At 43.5% G+C, this 24,797-nt stretch overlaps 1 protein-coding gene across 3 annotated transcripts in view; it reads left to right on the forward strand.

Moving 5' to 3' along the window:
* The window catches only part of LOC135214468 (N-glycosylase/DNA lyase-like), an 84,287-nt gene that overhangs the window by 33,507 nt on the left and 25,983 nt on the right, over nucleotides 1-24,797 (forward strand). For all 3 annotated transcript variants that reach the window (XR_010314347.1, XM_064248814.1, XM_064248813.1), the window contains exon 4: nucleotides 23,849-23,981. Coding sequence is in view for 2 of the 3 variants with exons in the window: in XM_064248814.1 (XP_064104884.1) it covers nucleotides 23,849-23,981 (133 nt within the window). In the remaining variant the exon portion in view is untranslated. The remainder of the gene's footprint in view (nucleotides 1-23,848; nucleotides 23,982-24,797) is intronic.

A 24,797-nucleotide genomic window follows, 5' to 3' on the forward strand; every position in this document is an offset into this window, starting at 1 on the left:
ACAACAACCCATTTATTAACTGAAAATCAGGTTTTAAAGATTCATCTGTTAATAGCTGTCGTACTATTTGTCTGATTTCTGGATCGTTTTCTTGATGTACTTTCACTCTTTTTAAATCTAAATCTGACACTGGACAACTAAAACAAAAGGTTGTGATGCATTTTTCTGTTTCTTTTTGAGATCTGGATAATGCATCTGCCAAGGTGTTAAATTTCCCTGGAATATTTCTGAACTCTGGAGCAATCTCTAATGCACTAAGGAACCATCTATTGAACTTCATGTTGTTAGTGAAAGTTCTCTTTTTAAACAAATCACAAATGGGCTTGTGATCAGTAAGCACATTAACTTTATGACCTAACAGTATGTGCCTAAATTTCTTTAAACCCCAAAATAAAGCTAAACACTCTCTTTCGGTTGTACTATGGTGTTTTTCCGCTGGGTTTAAAACTACTGGCATAGTATACATACTGCCCTCATTCTAGTTTTGGCCTTTTGTAACAATACAGCTCCTAGCCCTGTACTCAAGACATCACAAGCTAAATAAAAATCTTTTGAAAAATCTGGTTAGACCAAAAGAGGATTCCTAGTCATTTTGCTCTTTAATGTTTAAAAGGCTGTTTCTTGTTCATTCTTTCATTCATATTTAACATCAAGGCTGTTTCTTGTTCATTCTTTCATTCATATTTAACATCCTTTTTAGTTAATTCTGTCAAAGGTTTGGCAATAGTAGCAAATCCTTTTATAAATGGTCCATAGTATCCAACCATTCCAAGGAATCTCCTTAATGCTTTCAAGTTAGTGGGAGCTGGATAATCAGATATTGCTTTTACTTTACCTGCTTGCATGCGCAGCCTGTCTTCATTAATTACATGACCCAAGTATTCTAATGATTTTATGAGGAACTGACATTTCTGTAATTTAATTTTTAGTCCTGCCATTCTTAATCTTTCTTGGACCAACTCTAATGTTTTGAGATGGCTTTCTGAATCTTTACTAAAAATTATTACATCGTCTAAATATACTGCAACATTTTCTATGTATCCTAGAATTTGTAACATTCATGTAACAAACGTTAAAGGAGCTGATGTGAGTCCAAATGGCATTACGTACTTCAAACTGTAAATGTTCTTTATGTGTGCTGAAGGCTGTGAATTATTTGGATTCTTCATCTAGAGGTACTACTTGCCAATATCCACTAAGTAGATCTAAGGATGAAAATATTTTGGCCCCTCCTAATTGAGCTAACATATCTTGAATTACCGTCACCAGCATTCTCTCTGGAACTGTGTTGGAGTTTAATTTTCTATAGTCTATTGAAAGTCTCCAACTGCCATCTTTCTTTGGAACAAGCAACAATGGAAAGCTATATGGAGATTTAGAAGGAATTATTACTCCATCTCTTATCATTTCCTCTATCAAATTATCAACTATGGGTCTCTGGCTTATTTGTAATCTATGATTAGGAATAAAAAATGGCTCCGCTCCATCATCTAACAAAATCTTATGGTGTAAGACATTTGTTCTTCCTAGTTTATCTCCTTCTACAGCTATTACATATCTATATTTCTCTTGTACCTAAATTAACTTTTTTCTATTTTCTGGAAAATCTGTTTTATTTACTTCCTGATTTACTTGAGAGTTTTGGCCATTTATTGAGAATACAGCCTTTTCTCCTACTGTTAGTAAAGGATTGTTAACGCTTAAACGCCAAAGTGGTATTTTAAAAATCATCTCCCGTATGCCGGCAGCATTCGCGAGTGAGCGCCAAAGCGGAAATTTTTTTTTTTTTCAAAAAATCACAGCACACTTAGTTTTCAAGATTACGAGTTCATTTTTGGCTCCTTTTTTTGTCATTGCCTGAAGTTTAGTATGCAACCATCAGAAATGAAAAAAAAATACCATTATCATATATAAATATTGGGATAAATGACAGCGCAAAAAAAATTTCATATATAATTGTATACAAATCGCGCTATGAGCAAAACGGTTAAAGCTACTGAGTTAATTTTTTGTTGTTGTATTGTACACTAAATTGCAATCATTTTGGTATATAACACGTTGTAAAACGATCAAGGCAACACAGAGAAAATATTATCACAAAATGATGCATGAATTTGTAATGTGCGGACGTAAAAAATAAGCTGTCTTCAAAAATTCACCATAAATCGAAATATTGTACTAGAGACTTCCTGTTTGTTGCAAAATGAAGGTAATTGATTGAATATTACTAAACTGTAAGTGTTGTAGCTTACAATTGCAGTTTTGACCATTTCGGTCGGGTTAAAGTTGACCGAAGGACGAATTTTTTCTATTTATCATTATTTATATGAAAATATTTCAAAACTGATAAAAGCTACAACCATGGGTTGTTTATTGTTGTATTCTACATGAAATTGCGCACATTTTCATATATAAAACTATGTAACGGCTAATTTAAAATGGTGCAAACATTACGACAATCGGACAAAAAAATGTATGATTTTTTCGGAAGGGTTACCGCGTGGACGTATGGAAAAAGTTTTTTTCATAAATTCACCATAAATCGAAATATTGTGCTAGAGACTTCCAAAGGTAAATGATTGAATATTACTAGAATGTAATAGTTTTAGCTTACAATTGTGTTTTTTTACCATTTCAGTCGAGTCAAAGTTGACCGAAAGTTGAAATTTTGGTACTATCGTTATTTATATGAAAATATTTCAAAACTGATAAAAGCGACAACCATGGGTCGTTTTTTTGTTGTATTCTATATGAAATTGCACACATTTTCATATATAAAACTTTATGTAACGGCTAATTTAAAATGGTGCAAACATTACGACAATCGGACGAAAAAATTTCTGATTTTTTTCGGAAGAGTTACCGCGCGGACGTAAATAAAATGTTTTTTTTTTTCATAAATTCACGATAAATCAAAATATTGTGCTAGAGACTTCCAATTTGTTGCAAAATAAAGGTAAATGATTGAATATTACTAGAATATAAGAGTTTTAGCTTACAATTGCTTTTTTTTACCATTTCGGTCAAGTCAAAGTTGACCGAAGGTTGATATTTTGGCACTTATCGTTATTTATATAAAAATATTTCAAAACTGATAAAAGCTACAACCATGAATTGTTTTATTGCTGTAATCTACATGAAATTGCGCAAATTTCCATATATAAAACTTTATGTAGCGGCTAATTTAAGATGGTGCAAACATTACGACAATCAAACAAAAAAATTTATGATTTTTTCGGAAGAGTTACCGTGCGGACGTAAGGAAAAAGTTTTTTTCATAAATTCACCATAAATCAAAATATTGTGCTAGAGACTTCCAATTTGTTGCAAAATGGAGGTAAATGATTGAATATTACTAGAATATAAGAGTTTTAGCTTACAATTGCATTTTTCGACCATTTCGGTAGTGTCAAAGTTGACCGGAGGTTGAAATTTTGGCACTTATTATTATTTATATGAAAATATTTCAAAACTGATAAAAGGTACAACCATGAGTTGTTTTTTGTTGTATTCTACATGAAATTGTACACATTTTCATATATAATACTCCATGTAACGGCTAATATAAAATGGTGCAAAAATTATGGGGAACGATTGTAAACAAAACAACGCCTTGATCTGTGAGCTCCCAGCATCCCCCAAGGCACGTGATTCAAAAGTTTTTGCCTAGTAAGCCTATAACTATTTTTCCGCGAATTTTTTTTTAAACTTTTTTTATATCGACGTACCATACGTCCAATTGGCACCCGACAGACAATTTTTATCGATGTTTAATACGTCCAATCGACGTTAAAGTGTTAATAGGTATTCCTATGCAAAAGACAGTGCCTGTGTATAGTGTTAGTTTGTTATTTGAATAGTTTTGGACATAAGCTTCACAATCATCACCATTTATGTGGACTAGTGAATTATCCATTCTGGCAAAATCTGGAAATTCATCGTTCAATAATATAGCATCTTTAGCCCTTACGTTCTCTTTTGCTCTTAAATATTTTTTGTTAAGCATTTTGGATTTAAAGTTACTGCTCTATTGAGTATAAATTGTACTTTATTATCATCAGCTGTGCTAACGCAACATATCTCTTCGTCTTCTATGTCTGAACAATAACAAAGTTGTGCATTGTCAGTGGTTTCTTCTGTACTTCTATTATTACTTCTATTATACTATTTATATCTGATTTCTTTATTATTTAATAGCAATACTTCATTTAGTACTTTCCCTTCATTCTCGTAACCCATTACTACATTGCTACAGTTATTAGTACATGTATCTGTATAGGTATCTGTATAAACATCTTGATTTTCGTTATATTCAGAGTTTTGGTGATAACCATTATTTATATCTGAGTAATTACTTGAATCTTAGTACATATCATCTATATGTGCACATTTCATTGATTTTGTTTTCTATAATGGTGGGAATTCCTCTTTTCTATCTGTTTCTGTTTTATCTTTCCTTTCTCGTATGTCTCTCTTGCTTGTCAAAACTGTCTCAGACAAATTGATCAGATTTGGGTGAGGCTTTTCTTTGTCAATCGCAAAACATGCGCTCTTCTGAAACTAGAAAACTTTGAACAAATTTGTGACAAAATGTCTCTTTCCAAGTTCATCTTTCGTAGACTTCTAATTTATTTACCCGCTATTCCCTTTATAACTCTGAATCAGAGTTTCTGAAATGCCTAAATATTTGGTTAAAGCTGATTTAGCTATTATATTCACTGTACTGCCTAAATCTATAAGTACAGTATACATGTGTATTCCCCCTCCTTATTCACTAAATTACACAAAATGGGGACTCTTACCTGTTGCCAATGGTGCCCTGTCTGCAACCATGTCACTAGGCTTATTAAGACTGCATAAATACAAAAATATACTATTCATTTCCTAAAGCAGTTGGTTATAAAATAGAACAAAATGATTAACAAGTCATAATGGCATAAAAAGCCAAATCTGCCCATAAAGAAACCAGTAAGATAACATTCTACCCTCCTGACTAAGGTTTCACTTCCAAACCCACACTAAGTCTCGTATTAGTCAGGTTAGAGAATCCCGTTTCTAATCAACCATGGAATTGGACCCATCTGTAATAAAGATGATAGGTATAAAAACATATCCCACACATCACTCTTTTCAAAGTATTCACGTAAAGAGAGTATTTCACACTTCTCTCTCTTTTGAAAGGGTAACAGTTTTTCTAAGTTTTTTTTATAGAAAATATGTCCTACCTTTACGATGAGCGTTTTCTCCCGACACTCGGAGTAACCGCTTGATCTCTTATCGTTTTCCTCAAAGAATGCGTCTTCCACAAGTGCCCCGAGCTAGTAGGCCTGCAACACGCGTACAAACGAACGTACATGCCTCACGACCGGGCGAATGATCTCCGAGTCAAATTGCTTGGTCAACAAATACCCATGCAAAACTGTGTTCACCAACCTGGTAAAAGTCATCGGACTGCCCGATAAACTGAAAGGCATTCGCGTAAATTCATAGTGTCCCTTGGGCACTGAAAAGGCTGTATATTCCTTGCTACTCTCGCTAAGAGGGACCTGTAAGAAACCCTGCGCCAAATCAGTTGAGCTATAAATATTATGTCCCCCAATTTCAACAAAAAGATCTGGTATGCACGCGACTGGGTAGCGGTCAGGGATCGTTTTCTCATTTAAACGTCTAAAATCGACGCATACACGGACCGAACCGTCTTTCTTAGGTACCGCTAACAAGGGAAAGTTGTAAGGAGACACGCTGGGTCTAATGATTCCTTCTTCTTCACATCTATTAACCTCTTTCTCTACCTGTTCTCTGATTTTGAAAGGTATGCGATATGCAGGAATATAAATAGGTTTTGTGTTACTCTCCAAATTTACCTTATGCTCTAACACATTAGTCAACCCCAATTTTCACCTTGCAAGGCTACCGTATCCCCAAATTCTGCCAAGAGCCCGCTCATTGCTTCAACGTGTTCGCTATAATCTGCATTAGCTAAATGTTCTCTGAATGTTTGTTTCCTTGATTGTATTTCTGCCTCCAAAAACTCAGGTTTCCCCTCTACGATAGCCACAGAACCACTATCACAATTCCAATCTTGGAAATCCAATATATATGTGTTTTTTTGGTATCTCCTAACTGTATCATTACAGTTTTGTACATGAACTTTCCAGTCAGACATATACTTAGCTTATGTCTCTGACGTCACGACAGAATTCAAAACTCGCGGCAAACGCGGCAGGTAGGTCAGGTGATCTACCTTACCCGCCGCTGGGTGGCGGGTGTAAGAACCAATGCCCCTTTCTTGTCAGATTTTTTCTGTCGTCGGTGTTGACTACACCTGTTGTCGGTACCTCTTGACAGTTGGATTCTTTTCTCGTTTTTGCCCTGGATTGTTTCTACGGACTTTTGGTGAAGTACCTGATCTTTTGGCCTGGCATTCGCGATTTGTGGACAGTTATTTGACTATTCTTTGGATTTTTCTTTGGATTCATGATGTCTGATGTTGATACTAAGAAAACTGCTATGTTCAGAGTTTGTTGTGTGACTGAGTGTAAGGTGAGGCTACCGAAAGCTGCGGTAGACCCTCACACAGTATGTATGAAGTGTAGAGGGAATGAATGCACCTTTAATAACCCTTGTACTGAATGTGAAAAGCTGAATGAGGATGAATGGAAGTCTTTGTCTTCCTACTTGAGGAAGCTTGAAAAGGATAAAGTTAAGAAAGCTTCTTCTAGGAGCAGTAGTAGATCTTGTATTAGTGAGTTGGATGTAGATAATCCCATTCTAGACGTAGCTCCTTTGTCAGTTTCAGCTCCTGCTTCCTGCATCGAAGCCTAAGATGCGCCTTCGGAAGTGGCCTCCATGAAAGCCACCATTCGCAGCATGGAGATGAAAATCAAACATTTGGAAGGTAAGAGCGATTCTAATAGTGATTTGTGCAGTGATCCCAGTGCAGTGGAGGGTGCGTCTGATCGGCTCCCTAATGCTTCCAGGCCTAGACCTCTTCCAGACTCTCAGTCCCAGTGGAGGAGGAAAGTCGAAAGCCGCAGGAAGGTTAGGGAGAACCCCCACCGGTCAGGCGTCCCCTCGGTAGCGCCTGTTGCTCGTTCCCAGGTTACCTTGGATCGCGCCAAGAGAGAAGTCTTGCGCCAGTGCTTCTCGTCTTCGCTTTCGCCCTCTCCTAAACGAGGATGGAGCTCTTCGGAAGCCTCGCGCCCTTCGAAGAGAGCCTGGAACGCTCCCTGCGCCCTTCCCTCCAGCCCTGAAGTTTTTTCGGAAGAGCCTGAGGTGGAAGCGAAGAAACGGAAGAGATCTCTTGAGTATCGTTCCCCGAGCAGAGATCAAGCCTCATCACCTGTTCAAGATTTTGTGAATTCTCCAGCAAGGGTGTTGGCTAGTCTTCAGGCGCAGATTTTGGCTCTGGCTGGCTCTCTTTGTGTGTCTTCTCGTCGTAAGAAGGACGTCTCGCTTCCTGTAAAGAAGTCCAGGCTCCCCTCTCCCGACTCTCGCTATTCGACGGAAGCGGCCCGCTCTCCTGGGCGTTCAGAGTCTCGCAGGAGGCTTTCTACATCGGACAAGATCCCGTCTGCATCCAAGCGCCAGTCGCCTGACAGGCATGATTTCTTAGTTTCTCCTTCGGACAAGGAGCAGACGTCTCGTAGGCGATCTTCGCCCTACGGACGCACTTCTCGAGACAGGATCGCTCCCCTTGATAGGCACCAAGAGCCTAGTAGGCGCTACTCGCCTCGTAGCCGCTCCTCGTCTCTCCTCCACTCTCCTGTTGACAAGCGCCCTAAATCGGACAGGCGCTCTTCGCTTGGCAGGTGTCAAGAGCCGGTTAGGCGCGTTTCTCCTGGCAGGCGCTCTTCACCTGAGTATCACTCTCCTCGAGTCAGGCGCCGGGATCCTGGCAGACGCTTCTCCCCTAGTAGGCGCTCGTCGCCAGAGAGCTTCTCTCCTCGGTTCAGGCGCCAAGAGCCTGGTAGCGCTTCTCTCATGGCAGGCGCTGTTCGCCAGGTAGCCGCTCTCCTTTGGACAGGTGCCAAGAGCCTGATAGAAGTTTTTCTTCAAACGGGCGCTCTGCTCCTGACAGCCGCCTTGCTCCTGTTAGGCTCCAAGAATCTGGAAAACGCCCTCCTCAGGACAAGAAGGATTTTTCGAGTAGGCACGTTCCAGAAGTTTTGTCTCCAAGAGTCAAACTTCAAACTTCTTCAAGAGACTTTTCTAAGGATAGCCGCGCCTCTAAGGATCATGATGGTTCTTCAGCTGAGGAAGAACAGGATCCCTCGGAAGAAGAAGGACCCAAAGACTCCTCTGTTTCCTCGTATAAGAGGTTAACAGATTTGCTCCTTCAAGAGTTTGGAGATATCCTTTCTCCTGTGGCTCCTCCTTCGCCTCTCTCTTTATTCTCCACATCGAAGACTTCGAAGGTTTCATCTTGTATAAGGATGAAGCCTACAATTTCCATAAAAAAGGCGCTTAGAGGTTTTGGAGAATGGCTCCTTGCTAAGGAAGAGAAAGGGAAGACTGTGTTTTCTTTCCCTCCGTCTAAGCTGACTGGCAGATTAGGTTTCTGGTACGAATCGGGGGAACCCTTGGGCCTCGCTCTCCCTTCGTCTGCGGACTCGGACTTCTTTTCACTGGTGGATTCTGCTCGTCGATCTGCCCTCCTGTCTGCCAAGACTACGTGGGGGATGAACGAACTTGACCACCTACTGAAGGGAATGTTCCGAGTCCCGGAAGTTTTTAACTTCCTTGACTGGTCTTTAGGAGTTCTGGCTAAGAAGACCCAGACCCCGGATTCCCTGTCTCCTGAAGATCTTAACAGCGTCCTCACTTGCATGGATAAAGCAGTGAGAGACGGCTCGAGTGAAGTCTCCACTTTTTGGAGCTGGAGTGATAAAGAAGAGGTCGGTATACTGTTCGTTTCTGACTAAGGCAGTTTCGCATGCGCAAAGAGCCTCCCTTCTTTATGCTCAACTCTCTCCTCTTCTTTTTCCCAAGAAGATTATTCAGGATGTCTCGAGTGCCCTCTCAGCCAAGGCTACTCAGGACATGTTAGCCCAGTCGGCCAGGAAACCTCGTTCTGTTTTCCAACCCAAGACCAAGAAAGAAACTCCACTGAGGCAGGAGCCCTTTCGAGGAGGCCCCTCTGCCAGAGTTTCTTCAACTAGAGGAACTAGACCTTTTAAGAGAGGTAAAACCTTCTCTAGGTCAGTCAGAGGGAAGAAATAGCGCTCAAGGACTCCAGACATCAGTGGGTGCCAGACTACTGAAATTTGCCGACGTCTGGGCCCACAAAGGGGCAGACAATTGGTCCCTATCGATTGTCAGCAAAGGATACCTCATTCCCTTCTCATCAAGGCCACCATTGACGACGACTCCGAGGGAGTTGGTGGCCAGGTACAAGGACCCCATCATGAATCAAGCCCTTTCTCTAGCAGTAAGATCCTGATGCTAGAAGGAGGCTATAGAACTAGTGAAAGATCCCCGCTCTGCGGGTTTTTACAACAGACCATTCCTAGTTCCGAAGAGCTCAGGAGGATGGAGACCGGTTTTGGATGTAAGCGCCCTGAACGTCTTTGTGGAAAAGAGGAAGTTCGCCATGGAGACGACTTCCTCAATGTTAGCGGCTCTTCGTCCAGGGGACTGGATGGTGTCACTAGATCTTCAGGACGCTTACTTTCATGTGCCGATCCATCCTTCTTCATGGAAGTTTCTGAGATTCATGATGGGAGGAAAGATCTTCCAATTCAAGGCCTTGTGCTTCGGCCTGTAGACTGCACCCCAAGTGTTCACGGGGTTAATGAAAAACGTGGCGCAGTGGCTACATTTGGAGGGAGTGAGGGTGTCACTCTACCTCGACGACTGGCTAATCATAGCAGAATCACAAGAAAGATGTCTGGAGGACCTACAAAAGACCCTTACATTGGCAAGTTCTCTGGGGCTTCTGGTGAACTTCCAGAAGTCTCAATTAATCCCCAGTCAAGAGCGGATCTATCTGGGGATTTGGATAGTTTCTCTGGCTTTTTGGGCTTTTCCGTCGCCAGAGAGGATAGCTCGTTGCTACGAGAAACTAACGACCTTCCTAGAGAAAGATGCATGCACAGCGAGGGAGTGGATGAGTCTGCTGGGGACACTCTCCTCGCTGGAGCAATTCGTTTCTCTAGGAAGGTTGCATCTCAGGCCTCTACAGTTCTTCCTTTACCAGAACTGGAGGTGTCTCTCCCTAGATCTGGAGTTCTCCTTCAAGATCTCAAGGGGAATCAAGAGGGACCTTCGGTGGTGGGCCGACCCACTCCGATTTGTGGAAGGAATGTCTCTGTACATGCCGAACCCCAACCATGTGTTGTTTTCCGACACGTCGGAAGCAGGTTGGCGAGCGACGCTCGGGACAAGAGAAGTGTCAGGCACCTGGAAGGGGGAACAGGTGTCCTGGCACATCAACAAGAAAGAGTTGATGGCAGTTTGGATGGCATTAAAAGCCTTCAAGCCTCACGTCCGAAATGCTATAGTTCAGGTCAATTCGGACAACACCACAGCCTTGGCGTACATCAAAAAACAGGGGGGGACGCACTCCTTCTCCCTGTACGAAACAGCAAGGGACCTTCTGCTGTGGTCTCAAGCAAGGAAGATCAGTCTCCTCACCAGATTCGTACAGGGAGAAAGGAACGTCAGCTAGAAGGCCTTCGACCCTTAAAGTCTACCAGTCGAAGTGGGACGTCTTTCGCCGGTGGTGCAGAAACCAGAAGTTTTCCTCTTCCAGAACCTCTGTGACTGAGATCGCAGACTTCCTAGTTTTCCTCAGAGAAAAATGCGGTTTGGCAGTCTCTACCATCAAGGGCTACGGAGCATGCTGGCTGCAGTGTTCAGACATAGGAACTTAGATCTTTCGGATAACAAAGATCTGCATGATCTATTAAGATCTTTTGAAACTTCCAAGAAAACTTCAACCGAAGTTCCAAGTTGGAATCTGGACGTGGTTCTTCGTTTCCTAAGGTCCTCGAGGTTTGAACCACCCCAGTTAGCCTCCTTCAAAGATCTTACGAGGAAGGCTCTGTTTCTCATGGCTTTGGCATATGCTAAAAGGGTTAGTGAGATTCATGCCCTAGAAGGAAGGGTAGGTTTCAAAGGAGATTCCGTGATTTGTTCCTTCCTTCCTTCGTTTTTAGCAAAGAATGAGAACCCCTCAAATCCTTGGCCAAGGAGCTTTGAGGTTCGTGGATTATCTGCCCTAGTAGGGGAAGAACCCGAAAGGACTCTTTGCCCTGTTAGGAGTTTAAAATACTACCTTCAGAAGAAGAAAACCCTTAAAGGCATTGAGGACAGACTATGGTGCTCTGTAAAGAACCCCAGTAGACCATTGTCTAAAAATGCGCTGTCTTTCTTCATTAGAAGTCTAGTGAAAGAAGCACATAGATCTTGTAATGAAGAACATTTCAAGCTCCTAAAAGTCAAGGCTCACGAGGTGAGAGCCATTGCCACTTCCTTGGCCTTTAATAAGAATATGTCTCTTCAGAATTTGATGAAAACTACATTCTGGAGATGTAATTCAGTATTCGCCAACCACTACCTTAAAGATGTCAGGATTACATATGACGAGTGCTTCGCATTAGGCCCGTACGTATCGGCGGATTCGGTGCTGGGGCAGGGAGCAGGAACATATCCTTTGTAGTTTTTTCCCTTGTTTTTTGGTATTGTGTTCATATGGTTGTATGAAAAATGATGCAGATAGGCATCTTTTTCTATTCGTAGTACTAATAACTTTAGTTTGGTTTGAAGCTCCCTGCGTTGGTAGTGGACAGGTTCTGTCATAGAAGAGGGTGAACCCCCATTGACATGATCCGACTTGGATTCTACTAAGTAAGCGGATATCAAGTCCCGTTAGTAGACCCAAAGAGTCTTTTCAGCTGTAGGTCACGCCCTCGCTGTAGCTCTTATGGCTATGCAGACTAATAGACAGTACCTATGAAGTCTTCAGCCTAAACAGGTAAGAACCAAGGTTATTTATATCCTACAACAGGTGTTGTTTTACCTTTTCTTTGTTATTTTCTGTCTCTTACCCTCCACCAAGGGTGTCAATCAGCTAAGTATATGTCTGACAGGAAAGTTCATGTACAAAAATGATATTGTTATTTTACAATAAAGTTTTGTACATACTTACCTGGCAGACATATACTTAGCTTACGTCTCTGATGTCACGACAGAATTCAAAACTCGCGGCAAACGCGGCAGGTAGGTCAGGTGATCTACCTTACCCGCCGCTGGGTGGCGGGTGTAAGAACCAATGCCCCTTTCTTGTCAGATTTTTTCTTTTACACCTGTCTCCTGAGGGGAGGCTGGGCGGGCCATCAATCGTATATGTCTGCCAGGTAAGTATGTACAAAACTTTATTGTAAAATAACAATATCATTTTAACAACTACAACCACGTAAACCCATCTTTGGATACACTGTTCACCGATGCCGTGCTAACAACTCCTCTGAGCTTTTCGCTGTTTTCAATAACACACACATCTATGGGTTTTCTCATTTCCTTCAATTTAACTTTTACCATAGTCTTTGAACCTGGTAATAACATAATATCTTCGGATAAAACACCTCTATATATATGTATCATCCCCAGCATTGTTAGTATCAGAAATAACATCCATATTAGTATCATCACCACCATTGTTATCACTGTGAACTCTGGTAGAACCCCCGTAATCATTTCCCATATCACCAACGTGTGTTTTAATATTACCTTTCTCCATAACACTCATATCACCGCCATTAATACCACCAAGCACCTCTCCTCTTTCAATAACCTCCATGTCCTCCATTCTATTCACGTCCTCATATGGTATGAAATAACCCAGCTTTCCGACTGTTATCCCATTAGCACCCGCATGGATCAAAATCTTGTGTCTTTTACAAGCAGGATGACCCAACAAGATTTTATTACCTAACGCAATTCCTTTTATTACCAAAAAAGGGGATTTTGACATAGGAAAAATCTATTTCTGGGCGAAGGACCCGTGTCGCCCAGTGAAATAGGTTCCTTTAGCACTATTTCTAAGGTGAAATATTGCTTTAATACCAGAGAACAGCTAAATTGGAAATGCCAGATTATTCTGGCTCGCTCACCTTTATTATAAGGTGTCGGTATGGTTTCTGGGGTGAGTGAAACCACTACCACAGGTCCTTTTCCATTTAGCCTCTCCCTACATCAAAAAACCTCAAAAAGAGAGGAGCCGACCTAAGGCTCACTACCCGCTACTGTTACAGCTAGCGCCTCTGACGTCATTCCTGCAGATAGCACCCAAGCTTGGTTTACACAGTGGGGGAGGGGGGGGGGGGGGAGGTAAGGGTGGGATTTCACTGGGCGACACAGGTCCTTCACCCAGAAATAGATTTTTCCTACGTCAAAATCCCTTTTCTGGGCTTGGCCCGTGTCGCTCCATGAAATAGTACCAGAGAAAATACCAAGCTTGGGAAGAGGAAGTACACAAAATATTTTCAAAAAGGCAAATGAAAAACAATTAAGGTTAGTTAATTATAATCTAGATTAAGTTACAAACAGGTAACATAAAGACTATACAACCTTAAAACTAGATAAAACATAAATCATCATAGTAAATATACATTTAGATGGAAGGTACTTATGAAATAATTATAATATGTACAATATGTTACATCCAAGGACCAGTACGACTGTGATGTAACTGGGCTAAGGCAAGAATGCTAATGAGGCTGTTAGGAAGGAGAAGGCAAAGGAGAGACATAAGCTGGACTACTTACTACTATCTCCGGCAGTATCGGGGGAAACTGTGTTTCCCGCCTCTACTGCCGGATACTTAAGGGCTTCTAAGGACTTAAGATAATGGCGTTTGAATACTGTCGGAGATTTCCAGCCTGCGTACTTCTTCAGATCTTCGAATTTCATATGTTGGAAAAAGTTTATTGAGGTAGCTATAGCCCTAATATCATGTACCTGTGGGAAGGACTGCGGGTTGGCTTGTTTGATAAAATATAAAATTTGTTGCCCAATGCCTTTTAGGGAAATAGTGCCACCTTTTTCTCTAATAAATAAAGGTCCAGAAGATTTCAAGGTTGTCCTGTCTAAGTAAGCTTTCAATGAAGTGACTGGGCATAAGGATGGGTCCTGTGGAAGCGGAACAATTTTCCAGGGGGCCCACCTATCTAATGGATCCTCATTCTTGGCAAGAAATTGGCAATCTGAAGAAAGTAACACTTCCCCTGAAGGGAGAAATTCTATATGACCTGGGTCTCTAGATAAGGCCGACAGTTCTGAAATTCTAACTCCTGAGGCTAAACTTATGAGGAATAGTGTTTTCCTCAATAGGGCTAGATAGTCACACGAGGTATTGTTAGTATCTGAGGCTAACTTAAGAACATCATTTAAGAACCATGACACTGACTTGGGCCTCTCAGTAGGTCTGAGCCTGGCGCAAGCTCTGGGGATAGATGTAAAGGTAGAATCCGTGAAATCTATCTTGAATCTGAATTGGAAAATCTTTTTCAGAGCTGATTTGGTAGTAGTGATGGTACTAGCTGCCAAACCTTTTTCAAATAATGACCTGAAAAAGGAGATTGCAAGATTTGTGGTCATGGTTTGTGCATTAGATTCCTTCAGGAATGCAGCCAGTTTTTTAACTGCTGAATCATATTGACGAAGGGTTGATTCACGTTTATCAGATTCTAAGAACATGATGTTCTGAGGATCGATATCGGCATCCCTCTGTGCTGCAAACTTCATGAAGTCCATAAAGTTAGGGCTTTCTGAATTCCTGAGGAAGCGAACACAGTCCGCGTTTGCACCAGCTGTGATAGTCTGGGGTTGGGAATCCGTTGAGGGCGGAGGCCCAACTCCAGCAGAAGAGGGAACCAATTGCTCTTGGGCCAATTGGGAGCTATCAGAGCGACGTGACCCTTGAATGTCCTGAGCTTGTTCAGAACTTTCATGAGAAGATTCACTGGAGGAAAAAGGTAAATCTTGTTCCATTGATTCCAATCTATAGCCAACACGTCTGTGGCATAAGCCAGAGGGTCCAGGTTGGGGGCCACATAACAAGGGAGTTTGTGGTTCGACTCCGTGGCGAAGAGATCCACCTGAAGCCCCGATACTAGCTGACATACCCAACTGAATGACTTCTTGTCCAGGGACCATTCGGACTCCAGTGGGACTGAACGTGATAACGCATCCGTCACCATGTTCCTTATTCCGGCAAGGTGAGTGGCTGTTAGGTGCCACTTGTTCTTGCCTGCTAGTGAAAAGATGGCTATCATGACGTGGTTCACGTGGCTTGATTTGTAACCTCCCCTGTTGATGCAGTGTATTACCACTGCACTGTCGAGCACCAGCTTGATATGAGATTTCTTGGCTGGGCGAAGTTTCTTCAGGGTGAGGAACACCGCCATGGCTTCCAGCACATTGATATGAAGCTGGCGGAATTGAAGGGACCATGTTCCTTGTACCTTCTTGTACTGTGAGTACCCTCCCCAACCTGTTAGTGATGCATCTGTGTGAATCACTAAGGCCGGCAGAGGGAACTGTAGTGGAATTGTCTTTGACAAGTTCTTGACCTCCGTCCAGTGGCGAAGACGCTTCCGTAAGATCACTGGAATCGGAGCTAATCTGTCCCGGGATCTTTTGTTCGCTTTTGAACGCCAAACTCGATTTATATCTTTCAGTTTGGCTTTCAACAAGACGTCCGTCACTGAAGCGAATTGGAGAGAACCTAAGATCCTTTCTTGGTTTCTCCGGGACATCTGTTTGCACTTGAGAAATTGTCTGGTTGCCTTGGCTATTTCTCTCCTTTTCAACGGCGGGATTGATATAGTGTGTGAATCTGAATCCCAATGAATTCCCAGCCACTGGAAACGGGATGCCGGGGTTAGCCAGGACTTTGTCCTGTTTATCTTGAATCCTAGATATTCTAGAAAACGGATGACCATGGCGGTTACTTTGCGGCAAGCTTCGATGCTTGAGGCCCACACGAGCCAATCGTCCAGATAGGCTACTACTATGATCCCCTGAGACCTTAGTTCCTGGACTACCGTATCCGCCAACTTTGTAAATATCCTTGGGGCTATGTTGAGCCCGAAGGGCATTACCTTGAAGGAGTAGGCTTGGTTTCCTAACTTGAAGCCTAGGAACGGGCGGAAGTGTCTTGCTATCGGGACATGATGGTAGGTGTCTGTAAGATCTATAGAGGTGGTGACGGCCCCACGGGGAAGTAAAGTCCGCACCTGTGAAATGGTCAGCATCTTGAATTTGTCGCAATGAATGAATAAGTTTAGACGGGACCAGTCTAAAATTATTCTTCGTTTGCCTGAGTCTTTCTTTGGCATGCTGAACAAGCGACCTTGAAATGTTAAATGTTTGACTCTTGACACTACTCCTTTTTGAAGGAGATCGCGGGAATACTCTATCAATTCCGCTGTTGGTTCTTGATAGAAGGTGTTGGATGGAGGTGGACCTTGGAACCAACTCCAACCCAGACCTTTGGACACAATACTTTGGGCCCAATTGCTGAACCTCCAACGTTGACGAAAGAGGTACAGCCTCCCTCCTACCTGGAGGTTCTCATTGGGTTGCTGATGGGCGGCCTCCACGTCCTCCGCGTGAACCTCTGCCTCTGCTGGTAGCCCTTCCGCCGCCTCGTTGACGAAAGGCGCCTCTAGCTCTGCTGCCCCTACCGAACCTATTGAAGGCCTGAAATGCTTGGCTTTCAAAGGTGGGGTTGAAGGCCGGGGAGACAGCAAAGGAGGTTGACGCCTGTGGCTGTTGGTGCTGTGTCAACAGCACGAACTACTGTTGGGGTTGACTCTTAGAGGTTGAGGGTTGGGGAACCGGTACTGCCTGGGCGACACAGGTTCTCACCCAGAAATAGATTTTTCCTTTGTCAAAATCCCTTTTCTGGGCTAGACCTGTGTCGCCCATTGAAATAGTAACAAAGAATTGGCCACACAAGCTTGGCAAATAAAATGTAAACAAAGCTTCTGAAAGGAGAAATAAAATTTATTTGACTATTAATGCATTTTAACAAAGCTCCTTATCAGTAATGTTTCTTAAAATTACAACATTATAATAACAAAGGTATAAATGTACAAAATTCTGGTATGACCAAGACTATACCACCACCACCAAGGAGTACAATAGTAAATACAGTGGTCCCCCCGTATTCGCGGGGGATGCATACCAGACCCCCCCGCGAATGTTTGGAACCCCTATAAAAACGCTAAAAACAGCCTATTTTGTTAGTTAAAATTCAAGAAAAACCACTAAAAATTTTCATACTTGGGCTTTTTAATAGTTTATCACAAAAAGTGCATTTTATGATGAAATTGATAAAAAAAACCAGGAATTTGTGGATATTTCTCATAGAAAAATACCGCGAATGCGCGAATTTTCCGCTAATAATGCGGGGAAACGTTCCCGAGAGAAATCCGCGAATGTGTGAGTCCACGAATCCGGAGAATGCGAATACGGGGGGCCCACTGTATATACAACACAATATTCAACAACTATGTACAATACAGGAGTGGGTTGATGTGCAATCCAGTTCAGGGCAAAGGTAAATGGTAGGGATTACAAGCAAGGCAGGTAGAGAGAAAGTACTAAAAGGTAGTTGTTAACCATTAAGAATAGTAAATTTACCATTATAACTAGGCTGTATCAGGAGGAACGATGTTCCCCACTGCCACTGTCGAATATTTAAGGGCCTCTAAAGATTTTAGATAGTGGCGTTTAAGTACTGTCGGAGATTTCCAACCCGTATATTTTTTAAGGTCATCTAAGTTCTTATGATGAAAATAATTAACTGAGGTAGCCACTGCCCGTATATCATGTACGTGGGGAACTGAGTCCGGGTTGGCTTGTTTAATGAAATAAAGAAATTGTCTGATGGCCTTCAGGGAAATGGTTCCACTATTCTCTCTAATAAATAAGGGGCCTGAAGACTTTTTAGAAGTTCTGTCCAGATAGGCTTTCAACGTATTTACAGGGCATAGAGATAGATCTTGTGGAAGAGGGACAATCTTCCACGGAGACCACCTGTTCTGTGGGTCTTCATTCTTTGCCAAGAATTTTCGATCTGGGGAGATCAGAACTTCTCCGGACGGGAGGAAATCAATATGATTTGGTTCTCTGGAGAGAGCCGACAGTTCAGATATTCTGGCTCCTGAGGCCAGACTCACTAGGAATAATGTTTTCCTGAGAAGGGTTATATATGAGCATGATTCGTTATCAGTGTCTGAAGCTAGTCTGAGTACGTCATTTAAGAACCAGGAGACCGTGTGAGGACGGTCCACCAGTCTCAGCCTGGCACAAGCTCTTGGGATAGACAGAAATACGAATCTGTTAAATCAATATTAAAGCCAAACTGAAATATCTACCTCAAGGCGGATTTAGTTGTGGTAATGGTACTAGCTGCTAGACCTTTTTCAGAATCCTAAAGAATGAAACTGCCAAATTCGTAGTCATTGTCTGAACCTCTGAGTCTTTTAGAAAGGTGGCTAGCTTTCTCACTGCTGAATCATACTGCCGTAGCGTTGATTCTCTTTTGTCTGATTCTAGGAACAGAGTGTTTAGAGGGTCAATATTGGCATCCTTTTGTGCCGCAAACTTCATGAAGTCCATAAAGTTAGGGCATTCTGAATTTTTGAGGAAGCTGACACAGTCCGAGTTTGTACCACTTGAGCCAGCCTCGGGTTGGGAATCCGCCTGGGGCAGAGTTTCAACTCTACTAGAAGAGGAAACCAATTGCTCTTTGGCCAGTTGGGAGCTACCAGCGCTATCTGTCCTTTGAAAGATCTGAGTTTGTTTAGAGCTTTCATTAAGAGGTTTATGGGTGGAAATAGGTAAATCCTATGCCAATTGTTCCAGTCTATGGACATGGCATCTGTGGCGTGAGCCAGAGGATCCAAATTGGGAGCCACATAACACGGTAGTTTGTGGTTGGATTCCGTAGCAAACAGGTCTACTTGAAGGCCCGGAATTTGTCAGCAAATCCAATTGAATGATCTTATGTCCAGGGACCATTTTGACTCCAGCAGAGTTGTTCTGGACAGTGCGTCCGCGATAACATTCCGTACTCCTGCCAGGTGAGTGGCTGACAGATGCCAATGGCTGACAGATGCCTGTTGGCTCTTGTCCGCCATACGCGGTTGATGTCCTTCAGTTTGGCTTTCAACAGAACGTCTGTTACTGAAGCAAACTGAAGTGAACCTAAGACTCTTTCTTGGGTCCTCCGAGACGCCTGCTTTTCTTGAGGAATCGTCTCTTAGCTTTTGCTATCTCTCTGCGCTTCTCCGGTGGGATAGATAGTTTGTGTGTGGTCAGGTCCCATTGTATTCCCAACCATTGAAAGCGTGATGCCAGAACAAGGCAGGACTTTGCTGTTTATCTGGAATCCTAAATATTCTAGGAATTTTATTACTTTGGCTGTCGCCCTGCGAAATTCCTTGTCGCTGGTTGCCCAAATGAGCCAGTCATCTAGATAGGCTACTAGCATTATTCCTTGAGCTCTTAGTTCCTGCACTACTGTCTCTGCTATCTTTGTAAATATTCTGAGCGCAACATTGAGCCTGAGTGGCATGACCTTGAAGGCATAAGCCTGGTTTCCTAGTTTGAAGCCTAGGAAGGGAGAAAAATGCCTTGCTACCGGAACATGATAGTAAGCATCTGTAAGATATATAGAGGTGGTGATGGCCCCACGGGGAAGTAAGGTCCACACCTGCGAGACGGTTGGTTAGCATGCGGAACTTGTCGCATTGAATGTATAAATTGAGATGGGACAAGTCCAGAATTATTCTTCGTTTGTCCGAGTCCTTTTTTGGAACGCTGAACAAGCGCCCTTGAAATTTCAGGTGTCTGACTTTCTTTATTACCTTCTCTTGAAGAAGGTCTTTGGCGTAGTCTAATAGGTCCGCCGTTGGAATTTGATAGAAACTGGTTGGTGGAGGAGGCCCTTTTATCCAACTCCACCCCAGGCCTTTTGATATTATACTGTGAGCCCACGTGCTGAACTTCCAACGGTCCCGGAAGAGGTACAGCCTCCCTCCTACCTGGGAATTCTCCCTGGCTAGATGAGGGCCTACCTCCTCGGCCTAGACAAGGGCTGTCATCTCTGCTGTAGTGACTGAGTTGATGGACCTACTCAGTCTACATTTTGCCTCGTATTCTGCCTTGATCATAGCCTCCGGAATCCTGGGTAGGCGCTTGCTGAACTGAGCGGAAGCACAGTCTGGGTTGAGTTTACCCACTGTGATTGTTGCTGGGGCATCCACCCAGCACTCCAGATCTCCAGGGAAGAGCAGAGAGGTTAGATCTGTCTCCCTGAGCTGAGGCATTGGTTTTTCTTCCGTTGCAGCTTGCAAGGTTAACTCCACAACCTTTGATGTACATGTCGTTGGAGTGTCGTCCCCTACCACGAACATGGTGTAGGAGCCTTTATGTGGTGTCAACTTAGTGTTGACACACTCCCAATCTGATAGTGTACGAACCCATGCCGATTGAGCTTGATCCCTCGGGTAAGTTACCGTCGCCTTCGGGACCTTATCCACCCTTACCAATGCTTCCTCTGTTAGCCGGGCGTAGCCCAGGAAGGGGAATTGGAGGCCCGGCGGGAAGAACTCATAGTCTTCCACTGGCCGGGTCCCACAACCCTCGACTATCAACATGCCTTCTGAAAAGGGAGCATGGACTGCAAGCCGCCATGGGTTGCTGTTGACGAATGGCGGGAGCTTGGATGCGTCCTGGCACAACAAAGGATTGTTGTGTATGTCCAGAACGGAGGAGTTCCGCCATCAGGCTCTCCTGGTTTTGAAGCCTTTGAGTCAGGGACTGTATAGACTGTCCCGACGTCTCTAGACTTGATACGAGCTGAAAGGACATCTCTTGGAACTTAGTCTGAACAAAGTTGCCCATCTCCTGCATAAGCAGGCTCGAGAAGGTCGCTGGATCAAAGCCGGACTCCATTGGTCTGGTTCTGGGACCTTTAGCTCTCGACCCCTGGTGCGGAGGAGTAGCTTTGGCTGAGTCCGCCACCGGCTTGGGAGCTGATGACGAACTGGCGGAGCTCGTCTTGGAAGGCTTAGCAGGCTTGGTAGCCTTCGGTAGAGACTTCTTAATGGTTTTAACTTTAGGGATTACTGAGCACGACCTGTCCCTATGGTTCGTGGACTTCCCAATAAATCCCTGGAAGGATGAAGAGGAAGAATGAGATGGACTAAAGGAAAAGACTTTAGTCCGGATCCTGCCTGCCTCACTTACCTCCCTACCTTGTCCCTGGGTGTCGATGACCATCGGTTCTCGTTCCAGGCTGATGGCTGCTACTTCCTCCAAGACCTCCTCGCCTAGTCCCTCCTGTTCTTCCGGGAAGGCCTGGGTTACCTCGCTGATCTTGGCTACATCTTAGCGTTGGGATACAGGAGGGAGCACATCTCCTCCGACAGCATGTAGGGTTGTTTGGACTTGACGTTCCTGCCAAATCCGCCTACCCAGATCTTGAGGGTTGCTAACAAGGAGGCCTTGAGGGCCTGAGAAGTCTGTAAGAGATAGTCGAATCAGGTCCTCTTGTCTTGGTTAGCTTGTGTCTATTGATCAATATAATTCGATATAATTCTCAGAGTATCATTTAGGTGAGAATGGTACCTACCGACTCGTTAGTAAGGTCGCTTACGAGTGCGTAATACACCTCGCAGCCATCAGGGTGCCACACCAGGAGGTCATCTACCTGGACTGCACACCCGACGTGAGATCTGCAGACCTCATGCCCGCACGGTTGCTGGAGAACTGCCGTACATGCAATCTCCTGACAGCGTACCATCTGTAAGTTTAATTGATACATGAGTATCGTTAAGTAGACCATGCATGCATACTAATTCACTAACAATACACAATTAAATCTCCTAATGTCCCCGCGTGCTCCAAATCTATAATCTCACTCTCGCCGTAGTTATGACTACCAAGGTTGGCTTGGTACGAGCAGAACAGGGAAAAGGTAAACCTGGCCTGAGTCCGATCACAGCGCTTCTCTTAGCCCCAATCCACCCCCACCAGAGTGGGAAGCAGAAGTCACCGGCAGAGAGTATTGAAAAAGGAGCGGCGGGAACCTTGGTAGGTAGGGTTCCGGTACAGGAATACCCGTACCCGGCAGGGTATTCCTGTACCGGAGATATATATTAAAACTAAATTCTAAAACTACGTAAAATAAGCTCTGCTTGTCGTTGCCCACTCTGTAATGCACCTGCTCGTTGTTGCTATAATTATAGCTTCCAGGGCTGGCCTAATATGAGCAGAACAGAGAAACTAGGTAAAACCTAAGCCTGAGTTTGATCACATTGGGGAATCATAGCTATTTCAATGTAATAGTAACGAGTTCTCTAGCCTAGTCCCGGTCCCACCGGAGTGGGGAAGCAGCAAAATCAGAATAGGAATATGGAAACAGAGTGGCGCAAACATGGTAATCAAATCCCGGCGTGTACCATCCCGGCGAGTTAGGTGGCCGGCCATCCCTTGCCGAGGTGGACACCAACCAGAGGTCATACCAACAGAGTATCATGAGCTGTTCCACTCCTCCAACTACCACCCCCCAAACTGAAATCAACGCTCTAGCTGTTGTTACCAGTAAGATAATGTATAGCGAGCAATTATAGCCCCACCGGAGTTGGTCCGGAACGGGAGGGAGATCGCCGAGTGGAGTGGCAAGCTCGTGATCAGCTGGCCACGGCAACCGGTCAGGTGGGACGACCCTCCGAGAAGCCGTGAACCAACCTCTACCAAAGGGGCAAAAGACTTTAGGTCAACTGCACCCTCACTATAAGATAATGCATGCGCTACACTTAATAAACGGTTGATAAGGAAATATAGGAGGTCCTGACGTGAGAAGGGGGGGGGGGTGAAAACCCACCTGAGCAGCTAGCTTAACCCTCCAAAATCGGAACTCTGATCTGGTCAGGTAGGCCAGGGTGGCTCTGAGCAGCTAGCCTAACCCTCCAAAATCGGAAGTCCGATCTGGTCAGGTAGGCCAGGATGGCTCTGTTAGGACATCACAAGGAGGCCACTGTAAGGGCTACCTCAACCCTCCAAAATCGAATTTCGATCTGGTCAGGCAAATAGACTAGCCCCTACAGTCGTACCAGGAGATAAGTCTCTAACAAATGCCTAAATCAATGACTAAACAAGACTACAATCAGTATGAGGGACTGATTGAAAGTCGTAATGAGGTTATGATAACGCTCGCGGGTAATGATGCACACAAGATGGCTGACTCGGGAGCGGCGTCATGCTGGGCCCCCACTATGCTTCGTCAACAAAACAATATAAAAAAAGATGCATCGCTACCCAACAATGAACAAAAATGGCAATTGAAGTACTCAACTGAGGTGAAGATGCTTCCTAACGGTCAGACATCTCGAAAATATCACTACAACTTGCCACAAAATCTCGCGTGCGAGCGAAACAAGTGCTATTAAAGGAATGTTCGGGCAGGACAATAGTAGTAGCAGTAGCGGGTGGTAGATGGCAGTGGAACGGCTCCTCTTTAGAGTGGGGGAATTTGAGAAAGAAGTCTAATTGGCAGAGGACCTCTGGTAGTGGCTTTCACTCACCCCAGATACTATACCGACGCCCTATGAGGGTGAGCGAGCGGGGTAGTAACCCTAGCATTCCATATGAGTGCTATAAGGAGCATTTTATTGGGCGACACAGGTCTAGCCCAGAAAATCCCTTTTAAAAGTGTAGTCCACACATAGTACTTCAGCCTCCTTTTGGGGTCGTCTGTATCTATGAAACGCAAATTATCTGAACTAACTTCACAAAAATGTTTGTAAAATTAATGTTATTATTCCAGAGCAAGATACATCCAGAAGTCGGCTGAGATGATACTCGCAAAGGGTGGAGAAGCTTGGCTACACTCACTGAAGAAGCTCCCATACCCAGAGTGCCACGCTGAGCTCTCAAGCCTTTGCGGTGTAGGGGCTAAAGTAAGTTAGCAATGTTTGGTCATTCATTTGAATATTAACCTTGTCAGGCATCAAATTTTGGTCAGAATATCAAAGGGGTAATCGTTTTTCTGATTTTTAGTGAGATCACGCAAAAAGGTACGTGTGGGGTTTTGACGAAAATTGTACATAGCACCAAAGGGAGGTCTTTGTGTATACCAATGAGTGATATATTTTGAAAGAGATTCAAGTCTTTATAAGTACCTTTGTTAGAAACATTTGTTACATGTACAATGTTCCCTCATATTTGTGGGGGTTAGGTACCGGAACCCCCCACCCCACAAATAGTTGAAACCCCTTTAAAAAGCTTAAAATTGTCTGTTTTGTTAGGTAAAACAAAAAAAATATTAAAATGTTTTATACCTGGTTTTTTAAATAGTTTTATCACAAAAAGTGCATTTTACGATGAAATTGATAAAAAGAAAAAAAAAAAAAAAAAAAAAAAAACAGGAATTAGTGGATATTTCTCATAGAAAAATACCGTGAATAGGAAAATTTTCTGCGAATAATGGTGGTATATGTTCCAGGGAGAAATCCGCGAAATATGTGAGTCGGCGAACCAGTCTGTGAATACAGGAGATTCACTGTACGTATATAAATAACCAGAAACCACATCTGACTCTGTCTAATTTGTGACATGACCTTCTCAGCACTTTCTCCATGAATCTCGGTATCATGTAGAGAAACCTCTTGGGAGTATCTTCCATTTTCATGGGAAGTTCTTGGCAGCATCGGGAAGTCCTGGTGTGCGATGCCTGTCGTTGATATCTGCCCTGGTTAGTCTAGCTCTTGACAAGC

The sequence above is a fragment of the Macrobrachium nipponense genome, chromosome 45 (assembly GCF_015104395.2).
Source record: "Macrobrachium nipponense isolate FS-2020 chromosome 45, ASM1510439v2, whole genome shotgun sequence".
Classification (NCBI taxonomy): Eukaryota; Metazoa; Arthropoda; class Malacostraca; order Decapoda; family Palaemonidae; genus Macrobrachium; species Macrobrachium nipponense.